Source organism: Bombus vosnesenskii, unplaced genomic scaffold (assembly GCF_011952255.1).
Source record: "Bombus vosnesenskii isolate JDL3184/JDL3185 unplaced genomic scaffold, Bvos_JDL3184-5_v1.1 scf7180000013357, whole genome shotgun sequence".
Taxonomy (NCBI): domain Eukaryota; kingdom Metazoa; phylum Arthropoda; class Insecta; order Hymenoptera; family Apidae; genus Bombus; species Bombus vosnesenskii.
Window position 1 is genome coordinate 411,264 of NW_022882991.1, and position 18,593 is coordinate 429,856.

General features: G+C 34.1%; 1 protein-coding gene across 1 annotated transcript in view; it reads left to right on the top strand.

The window, feature by feature from the left end:
- LOC117237093 (two pore potassium channel protein sup-9) overlaps positions 1 to 15,566 on the top strand; it is a 163,592-nt gene extending 148,026 nt beyond the window's left edge. Inside the window, exons 2-7 of the mRNA XM_033500719.1 lie at positions 7,384 to 7,514; positions 8,159 to 8,512; positions 9,656 to 9,811; positions 10,416 to 10,591; positions 11,257 to 11,586; positions 13,153 to 15,566. Coding sequence (XP_033356610.1) covers positions 8,386 to 8,512; positions 9,656 to 9,811; positions 10,416 to 10,591; positions 11,257 to 11,586; positions 13,153 to 13,464 — 1,101 coding nt within the window. The 5' untranslated portion in view covers positions 7,384 to 7,514; positions 8,159 to 8,385 and the 3' untranslated portion in view covers positions 13,465 to 15,566. The remainder of the gene's footprint in view (positions 1 to 7,383; positions 7,515 to 8,158; positions 8,513 to 9,655; positions 9,812 to 10,415; positions 10,592 to 11,256; positions 11,587 to 13,152) is intronic.
- Positions 15,567 to 18,593: the final 3,027 nt, after the last annotated feature.

Consider the following 18,593-nt stretch of genomic DNA (forward strand, 5'->3'; position numbering starts at 1 on the left):
GAAGCGAAGGAATAAAAATTCATGGAAAACAATAGGCTGTTGAATGTTCGAACTGAGCAACACCTAGCAGCGCCCACTGAGACGAAGAAGCGAAGTTTTGAAGTAGGAAAATTAAACGAGAGATGAGACGGCGATAGGAAATGAAGGAGAATGATGTCGAAGATAAAACGAAATGAAAATAACCGTTCCTCGTAGTATGATAATAAAACGAGAAAGAAAGATCTTTATAATGCGATGATTTTATCTGAAACTCGTCGAAACACAGGAAGATACGAGAATGGGAAAATATTGGGAAAAAAAGAAAAAAAAGACGAGCTTCAAACATTTATCGAAAAAGAGAATACAGAAATACGTTCGAAATTCGATCAGTTTCAGTAATCATCCCAAAAATACGAAATGGAAAGAAAGGAGCATAAAAGTTCCGAAAGAAATGGTAACAGCTATCGTAATATTGGTAATCAACTAGTACGAAAAACTGATCTATAATGGAAATAATGGCCTAAAAGAAGATATTGAAACGCTTAAATAAAGGTGACAACGGGATTTCTGTGAGCTATTTTATTTAATATTCATTTATATTCTTAATATCATTGTTTACTGATTATTATTATCTTTTAATATGCTCTAAATGAATAAGATTATCTATTTATATGTATTACTTAATAATTAACTAAAATTAATTAATATTATTTAATCAAGCATTATTATAATTTATCTATTGAAGCTATTACTATATTTTATTAAATGAAGTGAAGTTTAAGGACAAATATACTTCATTTTCAAATATTTATTTCTACATAAAATAAAAGTACTTTACCCTTAATGAAACAACTTTATTAATTAAAAAAGAAAAGAAATGTAACATAAAAATGAAACGTTTGTAGCTAATTCTGTAATGAACTGGCTAACGGCAGGCAAATAGCTTCATGAAACCTATACTTTATGTAATGTTTCATGACATAAAGTGAAAATAATTTGGATTACCTCCATTTTGCGAATCAAGTTGGATTTTTATATCGCCGAATGAGATACATGCTATAATATTAAAAGTTCCTAACGAGCACACGGTACTAGTCGTCACTGAAATTTTACAGCGTAGCATTTCGTCCGCTTATAAGGTTTAAACTTGATTAATTATAAAAATGTAAGCCTCACTGAAGATTATTTTCAAACAGATTATTTAAAATATATAGTTAAAGATTATATAGCTCAAACGTATAGTCATTTTAAAATATATTGACATGTCATTCCTATAATATATATAATAATTATATAATATATATAATTATATAATATATATAATTATATAATATATAATAATTATATAATATATATAATAATTATATAATATATATAATAATTATATAATATATATATGTCGGATCACGATTCGAATTTTGGACGCGCGACGCCGCTATTAGCAATGTTTGAGTTCAAACGAATCCATGGTCACCGGGATAACTCCTTACTAAGCGAAACTAACTTAGACGCAAATGCGATCGTCAAAAATGCTCGATGTATTACTCTCCAAGGCAATCGCAAGAATGCCAGCCTCGTGGAGATTTTTCTCCCTGTACGATTGCATTTTGTTTTCTATACCCGTTTGGAAGCATCGAGAAGGTTCCAAACGCCGTTGCTAGGCACACTCGTTGGAAGCATCGAGAAAGTTCCAAACGCCGTTGCTAGGCAGTTTCTGCCTGGAGTTTTGATTACTAATACAATGTATGTCCCATTGCATCGGCACCTCCGAGGCAACATCACACGTGGCTAGGCCCGCTCTCGAGGCCGCATGCCGCCACAACCACATTTCTCGGAAAACACATACAACCACTCCAGACCTCCGTTAGATAAAACATCCATCCCGTGACCGTGGCTACGTTCAGCGACCGATTGTCACCTCGAACCCAATCTCGCTTATTACAAATCTTAAGCAATTGCAACTATAATAAAATCTAGGCTAAGGTACTAGAGGATGTTCCCAAAATTTCCAAGGAAAGGCTTCGGCTTTCCTTTCATCTCCGACATATAATATATATAATAATTCCTATACACTGCGACGAAGATTTGCTTTAAGATAATAATTAATAGAGATTTATAAACAAAAAAAAAGCTTCTAAATTTAAAAGTCAAAATAACACATGAAAACTATCGTCCGATTGTATCAAGCAATGTATCAAATTAACAGCCTATTATGAAATATCAAACAAGATAAATAAAACAGAAAACTGAAACTAGTAAATATTTATAATTGGCAAAGTGAATTTATGACGAAATGTTTCGTGTATTAAATTTGCTTCATAGAACAGCTGGAGATGGACTTCTTATAACTTGTAACGAAGTTTCCGGAGGAAAGTGTCGTCGTCGTGGTTACGTGTCGCTTTTCATTTTGAAGTTACAGGGCCAGCATAATACACTCTTAATGTTAAAGCTGGAACTTTGATTATAAACTAACTTTAGCACGATCGGTTGTGTTAACGTTAATGTCAGTTGCATGATTGTGATATCGTAGTCGCATTGTAAACGATAGTCGTAAATCCGGTCATTATTCCATGCTCTCCTACTGATTCCTAGTTATATGACGCGAAATTCAACTCATTAGTGGTAACGAGGTTTCAATTTCAGTCCCCTGGTGTCCTTTAATAACGAAGATGACAGAAACTCGAATAAATTACAACAAGCAATCTGAGTTTCTAATAAACCCGATGAAATTCTTCCTAAGAAAAGTGTACAAGATAATAGTTAGAATGTTCAGGATAGCAATATTTTCAACCTATTAACTATTTTTTATAACACATATGTATGATATGAGCCAAAATTTTGGAATCACTCCATCAATTAAATTTTTGTTGAATCTCTTGCCAATTTTATTAATGCTAGGGATATCAATAAGAATTTTTAAGCGTGGATGCGAAATAAACTTAAAATCAAACCTTCTTTGCTTTGAATATTCATAACCCTTGCAACTTGTAAAATAGGGTATCGACTTTAATGCATGCAAACCAAATAACATAGTACCTAATATAGAGTAATAAAATAATAAAAAATAAAATAGGAGAAACCAAGTCAATGGCCAATTTTAGACGAGATAGAATGGACACAGAAATTAGTATTACTACAAGATAGAAACCCAGAGAATGAAATTCTGTGTACTCTTGCCGTTCCCTGTTGCAAATTTTATGAAGCAGTCGAGATTTCGTGCCACTAACCGGAAATTCAGCAGACTAAATTCTGTCAGGAGAACGAATTAGCTAGCAGTGGGATTATACGAGCAATCACGAATCGTCCTTGCAAAATTAACCTTAGAAGTTACCAACCAGATGGTCCCAGGCTTTTGGCTCTCGTGCAGTTAGCCTCGAATGCAGTTACAAAATTTACTATCACACTAGTCACTTTCCAAAAATATACGTACTTTACCAGCAAGTCCTTGTGTTTTACAACGGAGCGTCAAACATTTCAAAATGTCAGTCACTTATTAATAGATTAATTTTTCAGAAAATCTTGGTGCCATCGAAACTGCCGAAGATAAAAGTTAGCTTTGTATTCCAAGTTGATTTGCAAAATAAATATATATAAAGAGATAATAAAGATAATACTGAAAATGAGATATATTTTATACTCGATGCTGGACATTTCTTAACTGTTCCTTTTTTATTTTTATTGTAAAAATAAAATACAGATGCATTAGTGTTAAAATTAGAACTATCGATAACACCAGTGTAAGTAATAAAAAATTCAGAAAGGAAGGTGCGAAAAGAAAATCAAACTTTTATTTCAATCAATAATAGACAAAATACAGACAGCAAGGAGACAAATGCATTGACTAACAAGTCGAAAATCCAAATTAAGCATAGAAAATAAATTAAAAGTATACAAAACGATCATGAAACCAATCTGGACGTACGGAATACCACTATGGAGAACAGCAGCAATGAGCCATATAAGCAAAATAGAGACAATGCAAGCTAAAATTCTTAGAACAATAGTAAACGCCCTATGATACGTTAGAAACGAGGACATTCGGAAAGACCTGGGAATACCAACGGTCAAGGAGGAGATTAGCAGATGCGCAAGAAGATACAGAGAAAGAATAGCAACGCACCCAAACCGGAAACGATCAACACAAGCATAGAAAGAAACTAAAAAGGAAATACCCAGCAGATCTCATAAAGGATACACGAAATTGGTACCCTGCTGGGGGTAGCCACCCACATGATAATCAAACAGCTAAAAAATTCTACCAAATGTCCAAATTGAACAAATTGTGAATGTGAAATATTAAATAAAAAAAAACTTTTATTTCGGTTGTTTCCCTCAAAATACATAAAAAATAATTGTATACAATTTCTATAAGAATTAGATTAAATTTATGGAACGATAAATTATATTCTTTCATTCATTATTTTCTTTTACGAAATTCCCAACTAGTACGTTACCTTACAACATTATGTAACTCAAAAATTACGTATTCGTATGTCCACGTTCTGAAAATATATTTTCTGCCTGTCATTTCACTATTGTATGTTATTAGTAGACCACTAGAAAATATCAAATGATTTATTTGTAACAATTATTAATTCCCCGATTTTAAATTGAACTAAATATTACTATGATTTTTTTCTCTTGTAAATAAACAACATTCTGTTTACGGAAGGATACGGAAGGATACGGAAGGATAAAAAAAGACGAAAGCATCAAGAAAGTAGATGAAAGACGTAAAGAAAAGGTAGCTATCAGTAGTGAAAGATACATATCCACCAATTACACGAAAAGCAAGTGGATTCGATTTAAACACAAAGGATCGCCATTGCATCTTGCGTTTCATTTATTTTAACTCGAGTTACTTCGCGGCAGTTCTATCTAAGTACTTGTTCGTGAAATTCTCGTTTAGTCGTTTCCTGTGTACAGTAAATACTTTCAGATAAAAGCTCACTCTGATAAACTTCGATTAAGTTCAACCCTTGATACCCTCAATGCGGTTTGGCGTCCAGATAATTAAGGATTATAATAGGATGTCATTAAAATACCAGAAGATTAAACATTTGCCCAATGAACTTTTTATCTGTGTTCTTAAAGTAATAGTATTATCTTAATTCTTAACTACCCTCTCTGATATTCTTTAACATTTATCATTCATTTCTTTATTATTTGTTATCAAGGAGATTTTAAATATATGTAAATAGCACAGCAACCAGAATGAATACAAAGGATTCCTATAAAACGCAAGTCGACTTATTGGAAATGCTCTGGTCGTATCCTAAATGGCGTAATCAAGAGCTTCTAGATCCCAAGGGCTCTTTTACAGCACTTTCCTGAAGAGACACTGTGAGCCAAGATTGAAAACCTTAGTCATGACGTATAGATGAAGTTTGCTCGTACGTTGCCTAGTTCAATTTTCGTTTCATCAAAGGCTCCGACCCTTTGTACTCCACTGATAACGATACAACAAGATTGATAATGTGAAAATTGTTTTTCATATCGTTACCATCGATAAAAAATTGAGAAACGAATAAACACGTTAACGTATAAATAAATTTACAAATATTTATAATCATTTACTTTTTCAAATTAAAGTTTGATCTTAAAAAATTTCGATTCAAAAGCGTGCCAAAGTTGATGATCAATTGTAGCATTCAAATTTTTTAAGAACAAAAAATTAATGGTATATGGTTTTTTTATAAAGATATATCTACTTAGATACGTTTTGCTAAGAAAAGCACGTAAAGTATAAACTGGAGAACTAAAGTGATGTCATTCTATACTTAGTAATAACGTTGTTAACAGCGAAATAATCTCACAGTAATATTTTTAAATTTTTCGTTTCTATCAGGAACGGAATGATGGTAAAATTAAATAAAAATCGTGTTAATTATCCATGAGCGTCGCTTTCGCTCTCGTAGTGTAAAATATCCAGGCTCGAACGATAGGAGACAGATCACGGTGTGCACAAGAGGAATATAATTAAACACGTGACAACGGCACATGATGCTGCGACCACGTTTATGCGAACGTCCGGCGTTGACTTTTGCCGATAAACGCGCGTCGACACAAAGTAAAACGTGGCTCATCGTGGCTGACAAACGTGACATGGTCCTCGTTACAAAGCGCGGACCATTAGCGTAAATCCAGATTTAATAGGCTGAGGGAACAATAATGAGTACTCGCCGGACTCCTGTTACGCAGGAATATGTATTATTCATGTATTCATGGTAGCCTAGAAAATCCATTGGCAAATGGACGACGTCGCTCGATTATATTCAAGATGCGTCTTTTTTCATGAACAAAAAAAAATTCACGATCCGATAACTCTAAGGTTATTGCACTTACAAGATTAATTCATAAATTTCAGCTTAACGCGTTTTTGAAAATTCTCCATTAAAATTTAATTAACATGGATGCTATTATTAATCGTGAAATTACTAATTAATGAAAGTTTTATAATTATATTGCATCCTCTCGAACATAAACAGGTGTCTGGCTACTTAAAAGCAATTCACCTATATTATAGCAATTTTCTAAGATTGCACGGTCACAGCCATTATTCTTCGCATAAAATACACGCGTTTATTTTTATCCTTACTTAACTTCCTGTACGACAGCGTTATGATTCTTTGATGTATCGTTCTCACGTCGTTAATCGATATCCATTAAGATGAGAGTTCGTGGAACCGATGCGGGCAGAGAACGCGGCGGTCCGAGCAGGAAAGGCCGACGTGAAACAGATTAAAGGTGCACCGACTTGTAATTCTTGCTCGATTTCCTATCTAGGCCACAGTCTTTGACATTTAAAGAAATAATCGCGATAAGTCCGACAGGAGCGCACTTTTCTGCTCCCCTCTTTGAACGATTCGTTTTACATTTAATAACATGAAATATTTAATTCCTTTATTCTAGAAACGATTAAGCAATCACAAATATTAAAGAATTCTTCGAGGACGAATACAATGTTGGAAATGAAACAAGCAACTGTATTTCACGTTGTTCCATTACTGTGGAACTTTTATCTCAAAATAATATTTCTCTCCTTGAAAGACAGACGAACGTAAGATAACTTTTTTTTCATAATCTAATTATTGCATATTATATAATCAAAACAATCTATCTACGTTATATAATAAATAAAGAAGATTTAATAATGTTTGAACGTTTCTCTAGACCCAGACGAACCTAAGCTTTTCTGTTTTTCAATGACAATTGTATTCTAAACAAGCCATTTCAAATCTTGCTTTCAATTAAAAGATTAACAAATATGGATTTATCACTTTCTCTCGTGCGACCCTTATATTAAATAGTTCACGCTGTTACATCTGTAACTGAAACAATTATTCCAATCTTCCCAAGAAGCGAAGAGCAAAAACTTATGAAAATTCAATTGCTCGGTTTTAGTCGGCACTGAAAACGTTGGGTGCTAAGCTGAGGAATGGAGGGAACGTGGCAGTGGGAGCAGCGAAAGCACTGCCATATCATTCTGCTCAACCCTTTGTCGTACGTAAAAGAGAACCCGGAACAGGCTGCAGGTGAGTTCTTCTACATCAGCAGATTTTTTGCTCGACCTAGCCTCCTCACGGATATCTCTCGGTTGAAGTCACTCGAAGGAGAAAAGGACGATTCTCAAAAGAACCCCGTTTTAGCGGCAAGGACGCGATTATGCCTTTTTATATCTTCGGAACCCCTAACGTCGTACCGCGACTAACGTTCAGGGGACGTTTGAAAAGAGATCCTCCGGTAGCCCTCGAACTGCATTATCAATACGAATATCCGGAGTTCATGCGAAAAAGGCTCCTCTGCCTCAACTTATTTTCCTTGTTCGCGTGTCCATTCGTTTCGCTTATCGTATCGTTCTATCACTGTACAAATTTGATTTTTATCGTCGCTGAAGAAAATTGTCCTGACAAAATTTTACTTTGGTTTAAGTTATCTCGAAATAATCGTTTCTAATGATTTACGGACTTCTGTTCCATGAAATGATGTAATCCGTGAAATTACATTAGTAGTTAAATATTGTATATTTAATCTTTTAATAAGATTAAAAGAAAGGTGAATATTTTAATTTTATTGCGAGAGAATACAACCAACCAAACGGAATATCATTCGAATCTCCTCAAAAATACTACGATTAATTTAAACAACAATTTGATAGGGATATGAACACGTTTTTTAGATGAACGAAAGCAGCTACAAGGTAGTCTCTGCAAGGAAGAAAACACCCTGAAGAAGAGGAGTCGCGTGCCGGGTCTGTAGCGCTCGGTAAAGAGAAGAAGGGCCCCCCGAACATCATCAGAAAGGAGAAGGGGTCGTCATGGGCCCGGCACACCAAATCGTACCCCACTGAGCGATGCAAGTAGTTAGGGCCGGGGCCCTGCTAGTGAGCATGTGGCTCACTAGAGAATGAAGAAGCAAAACGTCCGGACCCTATCGTTGATCGTCTTCACGTTCACCTACCTCCTCGTCGGCGCTGCAATCTTCGACGTTCTCGAGTCCGAGACGGAGAAACGACGCAAGGAAGCATTGGACGGTACATTTCTTGTCGATAAATATAGATTAAAGAAGACAACAATTGAACCTTTTTATAAGAAATGTTTTCTATTTGGAATATTTTTTTATTGAAATATTTGTTCTATTGGAACATTTGTCCTACTGGAATTGTTCTCTATGGAATATCCTGTGAATTCGATAAATTCATCGATGTTAGAATCCTTTCGTTGGCGAAATTTTAGTAATGTCGATGAATAAAAGAAAAACTCGAAAAGCTTAGTCAATTGAATAATGACGGTGATTATTAATTATTAGATGATGAAACAGAATAAAAGATTTCCTATATATAATTCCTATATAATTATATATTCATATATATATTCCTATATTTCCTATATTCATCATTCGAGGCAAATAAGATTTAGTTCTTTGGAATTGTCTAATTAACTACGTTCGCCGTGAGTTACATAATATGCGAAGTAATATAATTTATATTTTGACTTGTATTTTTATATTCGTATCTATCGTAAATGTTTTATAGATGAATGAGGTAATCGGTCCGGTTTTAAAATTGTATGATCTATCAATGTGTAGACTTAGGAATCGTATCAAGGAACTTGGTGGAATAATTGATACGACATCTAAATTATGTTATTGCAAGCTTTGACGCAATAATACTATAATTTAATTTTATTAAATATTTGTAATATTTGATTCATTAGGAAAGAAAAGGAAAGTAGCGATGTTTTTGAAAGTTTCATGACTCAAACTGGATTTTGTTACATTCAGGAAGTTTAGATTAGATCAGACGCTTAAAATGTAATTTTATTTAAAGTATCGACTTTCCGTCGCTTTACATAAATAAAATAAACTTCCCAATTGCTTCTCTGTCATTTGTTCGTATTTCATACCGTTAATCTCGAATTCCGAATTTGGAAATCTGCAAACTAATTTATAATTTTCATGGAACTATAATTAAAAAATTCGTTTAAGGTATAATTATAACTATAATCTGTAATCTGCTAACTATAACTATATTAAAAAATATTGAATATTAGACAGAAATATGTTATACGTATGCAAATATACATGTAAGTATTAATAAAAACAACTTGCTGCAATTAAAAAGTGCAACACGTAATAAAATGTGAAGAAATATATATTTTCCATCTTTTGTTAACAGACATTGAAAAGATGGTTATACGCAAGTACAATATAAGCGAGGACGACTTCAAGATCATGGAAACAGTGGTGCTGAAGACGGAACCTCATAAAGCTGGTCAGCAGTGGAAATTCGCCGGAGCGTTTTATTATGCGATCACGGTCCTCACCACTATCGGTACGTTTTAATTAATTACATTTTTCTATAATACTATCTAGAATGATCTAATAGATGTATCCTGACATACTCATTCCTAAAATCTTGTCTGATTTAGAACATATTCTCGTTGAACAATTATTTCATGCAATGAATCATTAACCCTTCCGCTACTAAAATATAAAACAATCATTTATTAAGAGTGTATGGTATATATTCTCTGGAACATAGAATCATTTTTATTTTCATTTCTATGTGTTATACTATATATAATACAATTAATATTAATAAATAGTAATAATAGAAATAAAGAATAAAATTATACAAACTGTTTTAATACGCATCGGCATCGACAAAAATTGCTTTGATTTGCACGCAAAAAATATTTCCAATATCAGCGATGTTGTAACAAAAGGGCTAACTGCATCAGGTCCCCTGTCAAAATAAATATTTCAAAAAATTGGATATTCATTAACGTCAAATGCATCCTGATTTCGTTCTATTACAATGTACTTCGTTTGAAACATTTGCTCTTTGATATTGCATTTTTACTACTACATATGGCGAGAAAATTCGTTTATTACATTTATCGAATTATACCGTATATTTATCCATTGATTTTTAGGTTACGGACATTCGACGCCGAACACCATTAGCGGCAAGCTGTTCACGATGTTCTACGCGATCGTCGGTATCCCGTTAGGACTCGTAATGTTCCAGAGCATAGGAGAGCGTCTGAATAAATTCTCATCCGTCGTAATACGAAACGTAAAGAAGCTTCTTAACTGTAAGGATGTCCAGGTAAAACTATAAACACCACCTGCTCTTGCATACTTCATGTCGAGAACAATCGATACAAAAGATCGTTCCAGCCTGATGAAATTGGATTCAAAATTTAGATGCTGGAATAGGTGATATTCCATTGAGGAACGAAAAATGCTACTATTGGTGCCGATCGTTTAATTTTACAATAAAATTACATATATCAAAATAATTTTAACTTCTCATAAACTTTCCAAGATATATTTTTTAATTCATCAGTATACAATTGTTTTCTGAAATTTGCAAGTTTCGTTACTACAATTTATCTCGCTACAAAATTTTCTTTTTCTATTCAAAAAAGAACAAATTTAATTTAATTGTACCAGTCGAATGCTTTTACGATACAATTACCTATAATAAAATCAATATCGATATTACCGAAACATAGTTTTCTGCCAATCCTAATGCTCATTATAACTTAGTCAAGAAAAAGAAGTTCAATCTGATTCGATTATAAAATATTCTTCTTTGCAACAACAAAGTTTCATAATAATAAATCAGACTACTGCGAACGTAAGCTGCTGGTAAGAGTATCTTACAATTAGAGCGAAATTAATAAAGTACTATGAAACGTTTCGACGCAGTTAAAACGGCCGTTTATCTGAGAACGAGTAAAGCAATAGCGAAAATTGTGTAATTTTCAGGCCTCAGAAATAAATCTTATCTGCGTGGTGACGACCTTGTCTTGCTTAACGATTGCGGGAGGTGCCGCGGCGTTCTCTCGGTACGAAGGATGGTCATATTTCGACTCCATCTACTATTGTTTCATCACCCTGACAACCATTGGCTTCGGCGACATGGTCGCGCTACAAAAGGATAATGCGCTGAACAACAAGCCTGAGTACGTGATGTTCGCCTTGATATTCATTTTATTCGGCTTAGCCATCGTCGCCGCCTCCCTCAATTTATTGGTGCTGAGATTTGTCACAATGAATACGGAGGACGAAAGGCGAGACGAGGCCGAAGCTCTACAGGTAAGGAAACATCGCACCAGCTTTTACGTCGTCCATCAAAGTATTGATCTTTTAGAAAATATTTTAGATCCGGGAAAATATCTCCGTCGTTTTCTTATAATAACTTGAAACACCTTTTTAATGATTAATTGATTCTTTTTCCCTGCTTTTGATCATTAAATTCATCGGATCATTTTCCAATAGTAGTTCGATATATATTTTTTAAATGAATAAATAATTTATTTTCTGTCGCATTCCTCTTTAATAATCTGTGTAAAAATAGTTATTTTTGCATGAAGCACAAAATTAATAATTGAAATATTATAAAACGGAACAACGTGTTCCTTAATCCTTTTATATGCAAAGTTATGCGAAAGATACGTTCGATGTGAATGAAATCTAGTAATTTAAAATCGACACGGTATAATATCTGCTTCTTATGTCCTTGATAAAGAAATTTTAGTAACCCTCTGCGGTCTGTGTTCATCGAGTAATACTCTATTAAACAAAACGCAATTTTCTTTCGTTGTTGATAAAGAATAGACACGTCATTTTGTCTTTTAAACATTCGATGCAAAGTAAATGTGGTAAAACTTGAATTTTTAATTTGGTTGCATAAAACAACAATCCCGATATACGACGAGAGCATAATGTACAAAAATGAAACAGATTAAAATTTTGTTTACTTAATCTTTTGCATTAAAACATCGAGTCGCGGCCGTAGCAAGACTTATAATCTGAGTTCAATGAAGTCAAACTATATCTGTTACAAAATGTAGTTTGAACTATAACTTCAAATTATACAACTTATAGACAGAAAATTACGTACAATATTTCAATATTATTACATATACATACGTATCAGCCTTTCAGAAGTAGAACCTACCAACTCAATTTTTATCAATTTCTCAATTTCATTATGTAAATACGTTTTGACAAATTACATTACGATTAACGTTCAATTCTCAAAACATAAATTTCTTACTCCCATAAATAATAGCAAATTCCAAAACAAATTTAAAAAATACCGTTTGCAACATCGTCACTTTTCTCTGTATTTCAATTTATGGAGTTGATCACTATGGCTTCCGAATGGCTCATATAAGATTTGCCATTGTCTCATTGAAAGAAAGAAACCTGTTATAGAAACGAATATTTATTTATATTTCTCAGTTTCCCTTTCTGCGTTTCTCCTTAACTCAATATCCAACTAAAAGCAGTATTTGTTCGAACGTTTCACCACTTACGACGTATCCATAATAAGATCGCCATGATATTTTCGAACGACCAAGTAATACATGGCGTTTTAACGGTTACACGTGACGCCGGACCGCAAAGGGTTGGTACCCAACCTCCGCGTACTTTGAACCCCGCCAGCTATACCAAATCAATACAAGAAAAGCATCCAACAAAATGCCTCATTCCACTCTCTCAACCTCCCTTTCACAAAATCAAACCTGACCCAGTCGAAATCCACGCGAACACGTTTCGATGGTAGAATTCGTCGAATCAACAACCGAACGTGTTCGCGGCATAACGATTCCGGATGATGACAGAGACACAAAAAAGAAAATTGTTATGACGCAGGCTGCGCAAGGAGCAGTGCGCCTGGAGGGCGACGTAATAACGGCGAACGGCTCGATACTGTCGGGCCAAGTAGGCAACCACGGTGACACGATATCGCTGGACGACGAGACGTCGGTCTGCAGCTGCTGCTGCAGCGGTTTTCAGAAGAAACGGCGGAGACCACGGTTCACGGTTCGTCGCTCGCCCGGTAAGATCTCACATCTGCTGCCGATGCAGCAGCTGCCGTTGAATATACGCAGTGACCTACACCCGCCACCGTTGACGCCGTTGTTGCAACTGCCGCCGTTGCATCAACATCGAGCCAGCATCTGACGACCATCAACCGCTGTCAGTACGTTATCTCAACAACAACTGCCGCGACGGGTGTCTGTCTGAGACTCTTTCCCTCGTGCAACAAAAGGGGACAGATCATATGCAGGGGAATGAGATAGAGAGAAAGAAAGAGCTTTTACCGGTGACCGCTTCAACGAATTTAATCCTAGGAATCGGTCTCGCCGCCTCGCCGTTTCAAACATCGCGGGAACCATACCATAAATAGGATGAATTGGGGAAAGTTAAGCTGTTTAGCTATTGGATGAATCGTATTTTATGGTATATCAAGTTGTTTGAAAGGATCGTAGATAATGGAGATTGAAAAAAAGTTGAGAGGCAATGTATTTTCAGAGATAATACTTTTTCAATTAGATTTTCTTTTGCGCATGGCTCGTTTCTTTCGACAACTTTTCGTCGTGTATGGAATAGTATAGGATTCGAGATGTTCAGTATGAATTTCTTTCGAACCTTTACAAATATTCAACTTTTCGTCAATGAAAAAATTAGGTAGAAACGAGAATAAATGATTGCGAAATCGTGTTATGTACATTGATAGAAAGATTAAAATTTAATGTTGAAACTGGCCTTCAGTATCGTCTTGTTATAAAATGAAACCATATTAATTAATAAATTACAGTCTCTTTTTCGAATCAGGTATTTGCCTTTGAAGTATCGAAGTTAAGTATTGAAATACTTGGCAGAAGTTTATGGTGGCTAATGTGTTCTTCCGATTCCATTAAATATAATACAAACTATGTATGTATATCCATTAACAAAAACGCTACGAACTTTCAAAACAACCTAATATTTGGATTGAAAAGAATAAGTAGGTGATTGTTAGATAATATTTTTTAAATTCAATCGATGTGATATTACGTTTGATTAATTTTAATATAGGATAAAAATGTTGAAATTGTATTTTAGGAAATTATCTATCGGTAGGAGGCGAAAATAAGATATGTACCTTAGATTTGATTTTCTGTCCAAGGTATTGAGACAAAGATTTTGATAATACTTCTGATACGATTCTATATACAATACTTTACTAATGGTATGGTTATTGCGAAATTGCCGCAAAGATGACGAAATTCTAGTCAGTCATTTTTCAATTAATTGAAACTCCACTAACGATATCGGAATACGTAGCATAAGAAAATGATTATTATTAGAAAAATTGGTGATTTCGTGAAAGAATCTGTTTCCTTGAAACTTGAAATAAAAGTTTCAAAAAAATAATTCTGAAAGATCAGCAATTGAATAAAAATTTATTTTAAAAATTGCAAGCTAATTGTATTCCCTCGAGGACGGAATTCGAGTGCTTCCTATTATGTCTATGCTCTTCCACTATTTTAACAATCACGTGTTTTTCTCACAAGCTCGGCAGAGATATATTTCCTACACTACAAAATTGTTGATAATACGAAGTTCTTCCATTGAGTTGTTTCTATGCAAAAAGAAAGAAGACAGAATCTCGTCACGAATGCGATCAGGCGGTGAATTGATTCTCAGAAGCAAGTGTTGTGCATGTACAAAGAAAAATAACGGGATGTGCTAGTGATTATGTGTTCCATAGCCAAGAAGCATTAACAAACAAACCAAAAAAACGAAAACAGAAAAAAAGAACAAAAAAAAACAAAAAAATAAGCACGTGAGAGAGGGACAGAAGAGAAGAAAGAAGAAACTATATATATCTGCGTTCACACTGCTACAAGGAAGAAAAAGAGAAATATATATTATGAACAAAATATATACACACCAAAAGACATATACACAGAATAAACACGACTTTTTTCATTAAGAAGGCATTTTACAATTTGTATATAATGAACTATAGATATTACACGTACGAATCTAGGTGTACGGAATTATGGCGTTTCGATCTTACGATGTGTATAAGTACATACTTGCGAGACAACATTATATTATTTATCATGTGAGTGCGCGGATACATGACAAAAATCCCATTCTCGATTTTCCATTTAAACTACCGTTTAATTAAATGATCCAGATCGTTGAATGATCGTGACCGTAAACTACGTAGAACTCTAGCTACTGTAGATCTCGTCACGCACGGATGCTCGATCGGGAGAAATTAAATTTAATCCAAAATAAATAAATAACATATATATATACATACATACATACATACATACATACATATATACATATATACATACATACATACATACATACATACATATGTATGTATATACATATATACGTATATATACATATACATATATATATATATACGTATATACATATATGTGTATATATATGTATATATATATATATACACATACATATTATCTAACGAAGATAACCAATCCAAAAAGCCGTAGAACACGAGAATTAAATATCGTCCCTTGATCTTTATTGGTTACAGTTTACCTACGAAAAGTCAATCCATCGAGACACGAAGCACGTATTTCCGAATAGATAAACGCGTCATACTATAGTCGAACACGAGCGGAACAATTCTCTTGCCTTTTATCGACAAGTAGAACGTATTCGAGTATTTTTAAGACGTACACACTGGATTGCACACACACGCGTAGCGTAAGTAGTGAAACTTCGTTTGCCCTCGCTCGGTCTACCGAGTGAATTTCAAAACGGCCGGCAAAAAGGAACCCAATGTGACAGGCACTTTTAAAGGACGTTCTTTATTTTCATCCGTACACTTCGTTTCATTCTATCGTCCCTTTAGTTGTCGTATCGCGTCACTTTCGTTACGTATCGAGGCGCAAGTTCTTCGTCAACCTTTAGACTCATACTAGATTTATCAACCCTTCAAACGCTGCAAGAATAAATAACACGCGATATCATTTCCTTTCTAAGAGAATCACAAACATACTATGTGGTATAGACGTTCCATGGAACGCTGTGAAATTTGCAGAAAAATTACGCTATTTTGTGACAAGAGGGTTGAAAAAATTATGCCGTTTCAACTCTCTTCGATGTTTATTATCTCACATCCAACAGATATATCCTTTCGAAATCGACGTACTTAAATCATACTAACAGTTCATAAGTTATAACGTGTTTACGAAGCTTAGGGGTTAAAGAAAACGATGAACCGTAATTGAGGCTAAAAGCGTCAATGACCACGTAACCGGAAGTACACGCGATTCAACGAATCAATCATAATTATTAAATGTTTTGTTTAACCACGTGCATCCCAAACTTATCGACAACAGTTGTGTTTAAAAGAGGTAACGAGAAAAAACTCGATGAATCGATACACTTGCTGTGTCTTCGCTAACACTCGCTACGACAGAACGAACAAACGAATTCCATTTGTAACATACTAGGGTAGGAACAAACAATGATCACGTTGATTGGAATAAGAGTTCGCACGATTCATTTAAAAGAGCAAACGCGAACATGTGAGCATCATATGGAAACGAATTTGAAAAATCTTATGGATGAAAGTCTCATTTCACATTCTTTCGATCGAGGAGAATTTCATTTTATACGCTCCTCCCAATCGAAGAAAATGATTTTTGATCGTTTACACTAATTAGCAGTAAAGAACGGTAGCCTTTTCGGAATTATAAATACCAATTACTGACCTCTCTCCCTCTGGCCCCGAATCTAAGGTCATTCATCAACACCCGCTCCCACTTTCCTTTCATCCAATTATCATTAAATTAGAAATTTATTACATAAACGTTTAAAATGAAATATTTCCCAGCGAGAATAAAGTTTCTAATAATCAGATATACATTTTTTTATTCTCAAATGGACGTTATAACGTGTTAAGATAATACAAGGATCATATAGACTTTCATATAATATTATACTTTATACTTGTAGCAGGATTTCATAAAAAATAAGTGAGCTTGTATTAACCCTTTAACACCTTCGAGTCTGTAGCAAGGTTACGAATATTTATTTCGTCTTTATCGTTGATTTTTAGTGTTGTAAAAGACATGTTTACGATACATAATGGAAACGCTTATGCAAGAAAAAGAGAAAGGAGAACATTCGTTTAACGATAAATACCGACAGTTTGTCACTAAATTAATAAGTAATATTGCATATCTGTCTGTTTCACGTCTTAACTTGTGGCGATCATGACGAGAACAGTTAGAATGTAAAAAGTGTTCCGAAGGTAGCTGATTATTGAATTAAACAATAACAAAATGGCAAGAAGGATAAAAAATACATTCTGTTTGCCATTAATAGATAAATATCGATGAAGGACAGACGAGTATGGAAAGAGCTTGTTTATATTACCGATCGATTTTGAGTGGCTTACTAGAAAACGTGTACTGGTATAATTAACGAAAAAAAAGAAGAGAAAACACAAAAAAATTAATCAATCCAAAATGTTCCCACAAAATGCAAGCTCAAAATATTATAATGTCACGAATTATATTCAAGTGCCATTGTTTTCTTATGCATGTTCGAATCCTTGTATTACTTTGGTAAAATGTATTATTAAAAAGCAAGTAAAGAATATATCTTGAAGTCGATGAATAACGAGTTCTAGATAGTGTTCATTAACGAAGTTTCATTAATAGGCTATAGTCTATAGCATACGATCTGTAATAACATCGGTTTGCCACTTTTTAAGCCTTCAAAATGCTTGAAGAGTTTGCAGGAGGAGTTCCCTTTTTTAATTTGTAAAATTCATCATATTAATCATAAAGAATAATCAGAAAAGTAAATAGTACATAAACATGTTCTTAGACAACTTTAGTAAATCAACGGTGTCAATACGTCATTCACCTTTTTTTACGTACGATATACAATTTTTGAAGATTACTGCAGTACAAATGGCCATAAACCCAAACAGAATTCACTGATAATTGCAACTCATCGCGAAGGTTTATCTTCGGCGTGGAACATTCTCTTTTTATCGATTAATCCCTTCTGTGTAAACAGTTAGCTATAAATTTACGTGTTCACAACCCCTGTTGGTTTCGTATCCGACTTGAATACAAAAGAAACTACATTTTCACTGGTAGAACCTAACGGATACGAGTAATTGCAAAACTGACGAAATTTTACTAATGTAAACAATATCTTGCATACGATAGATATCCGGCTCCTCGTTTAAAAAGGGAACTATATATAAATGACTAATTTAAAAAAAAAACGATTTTCCAAGTGGTAGCTCATAC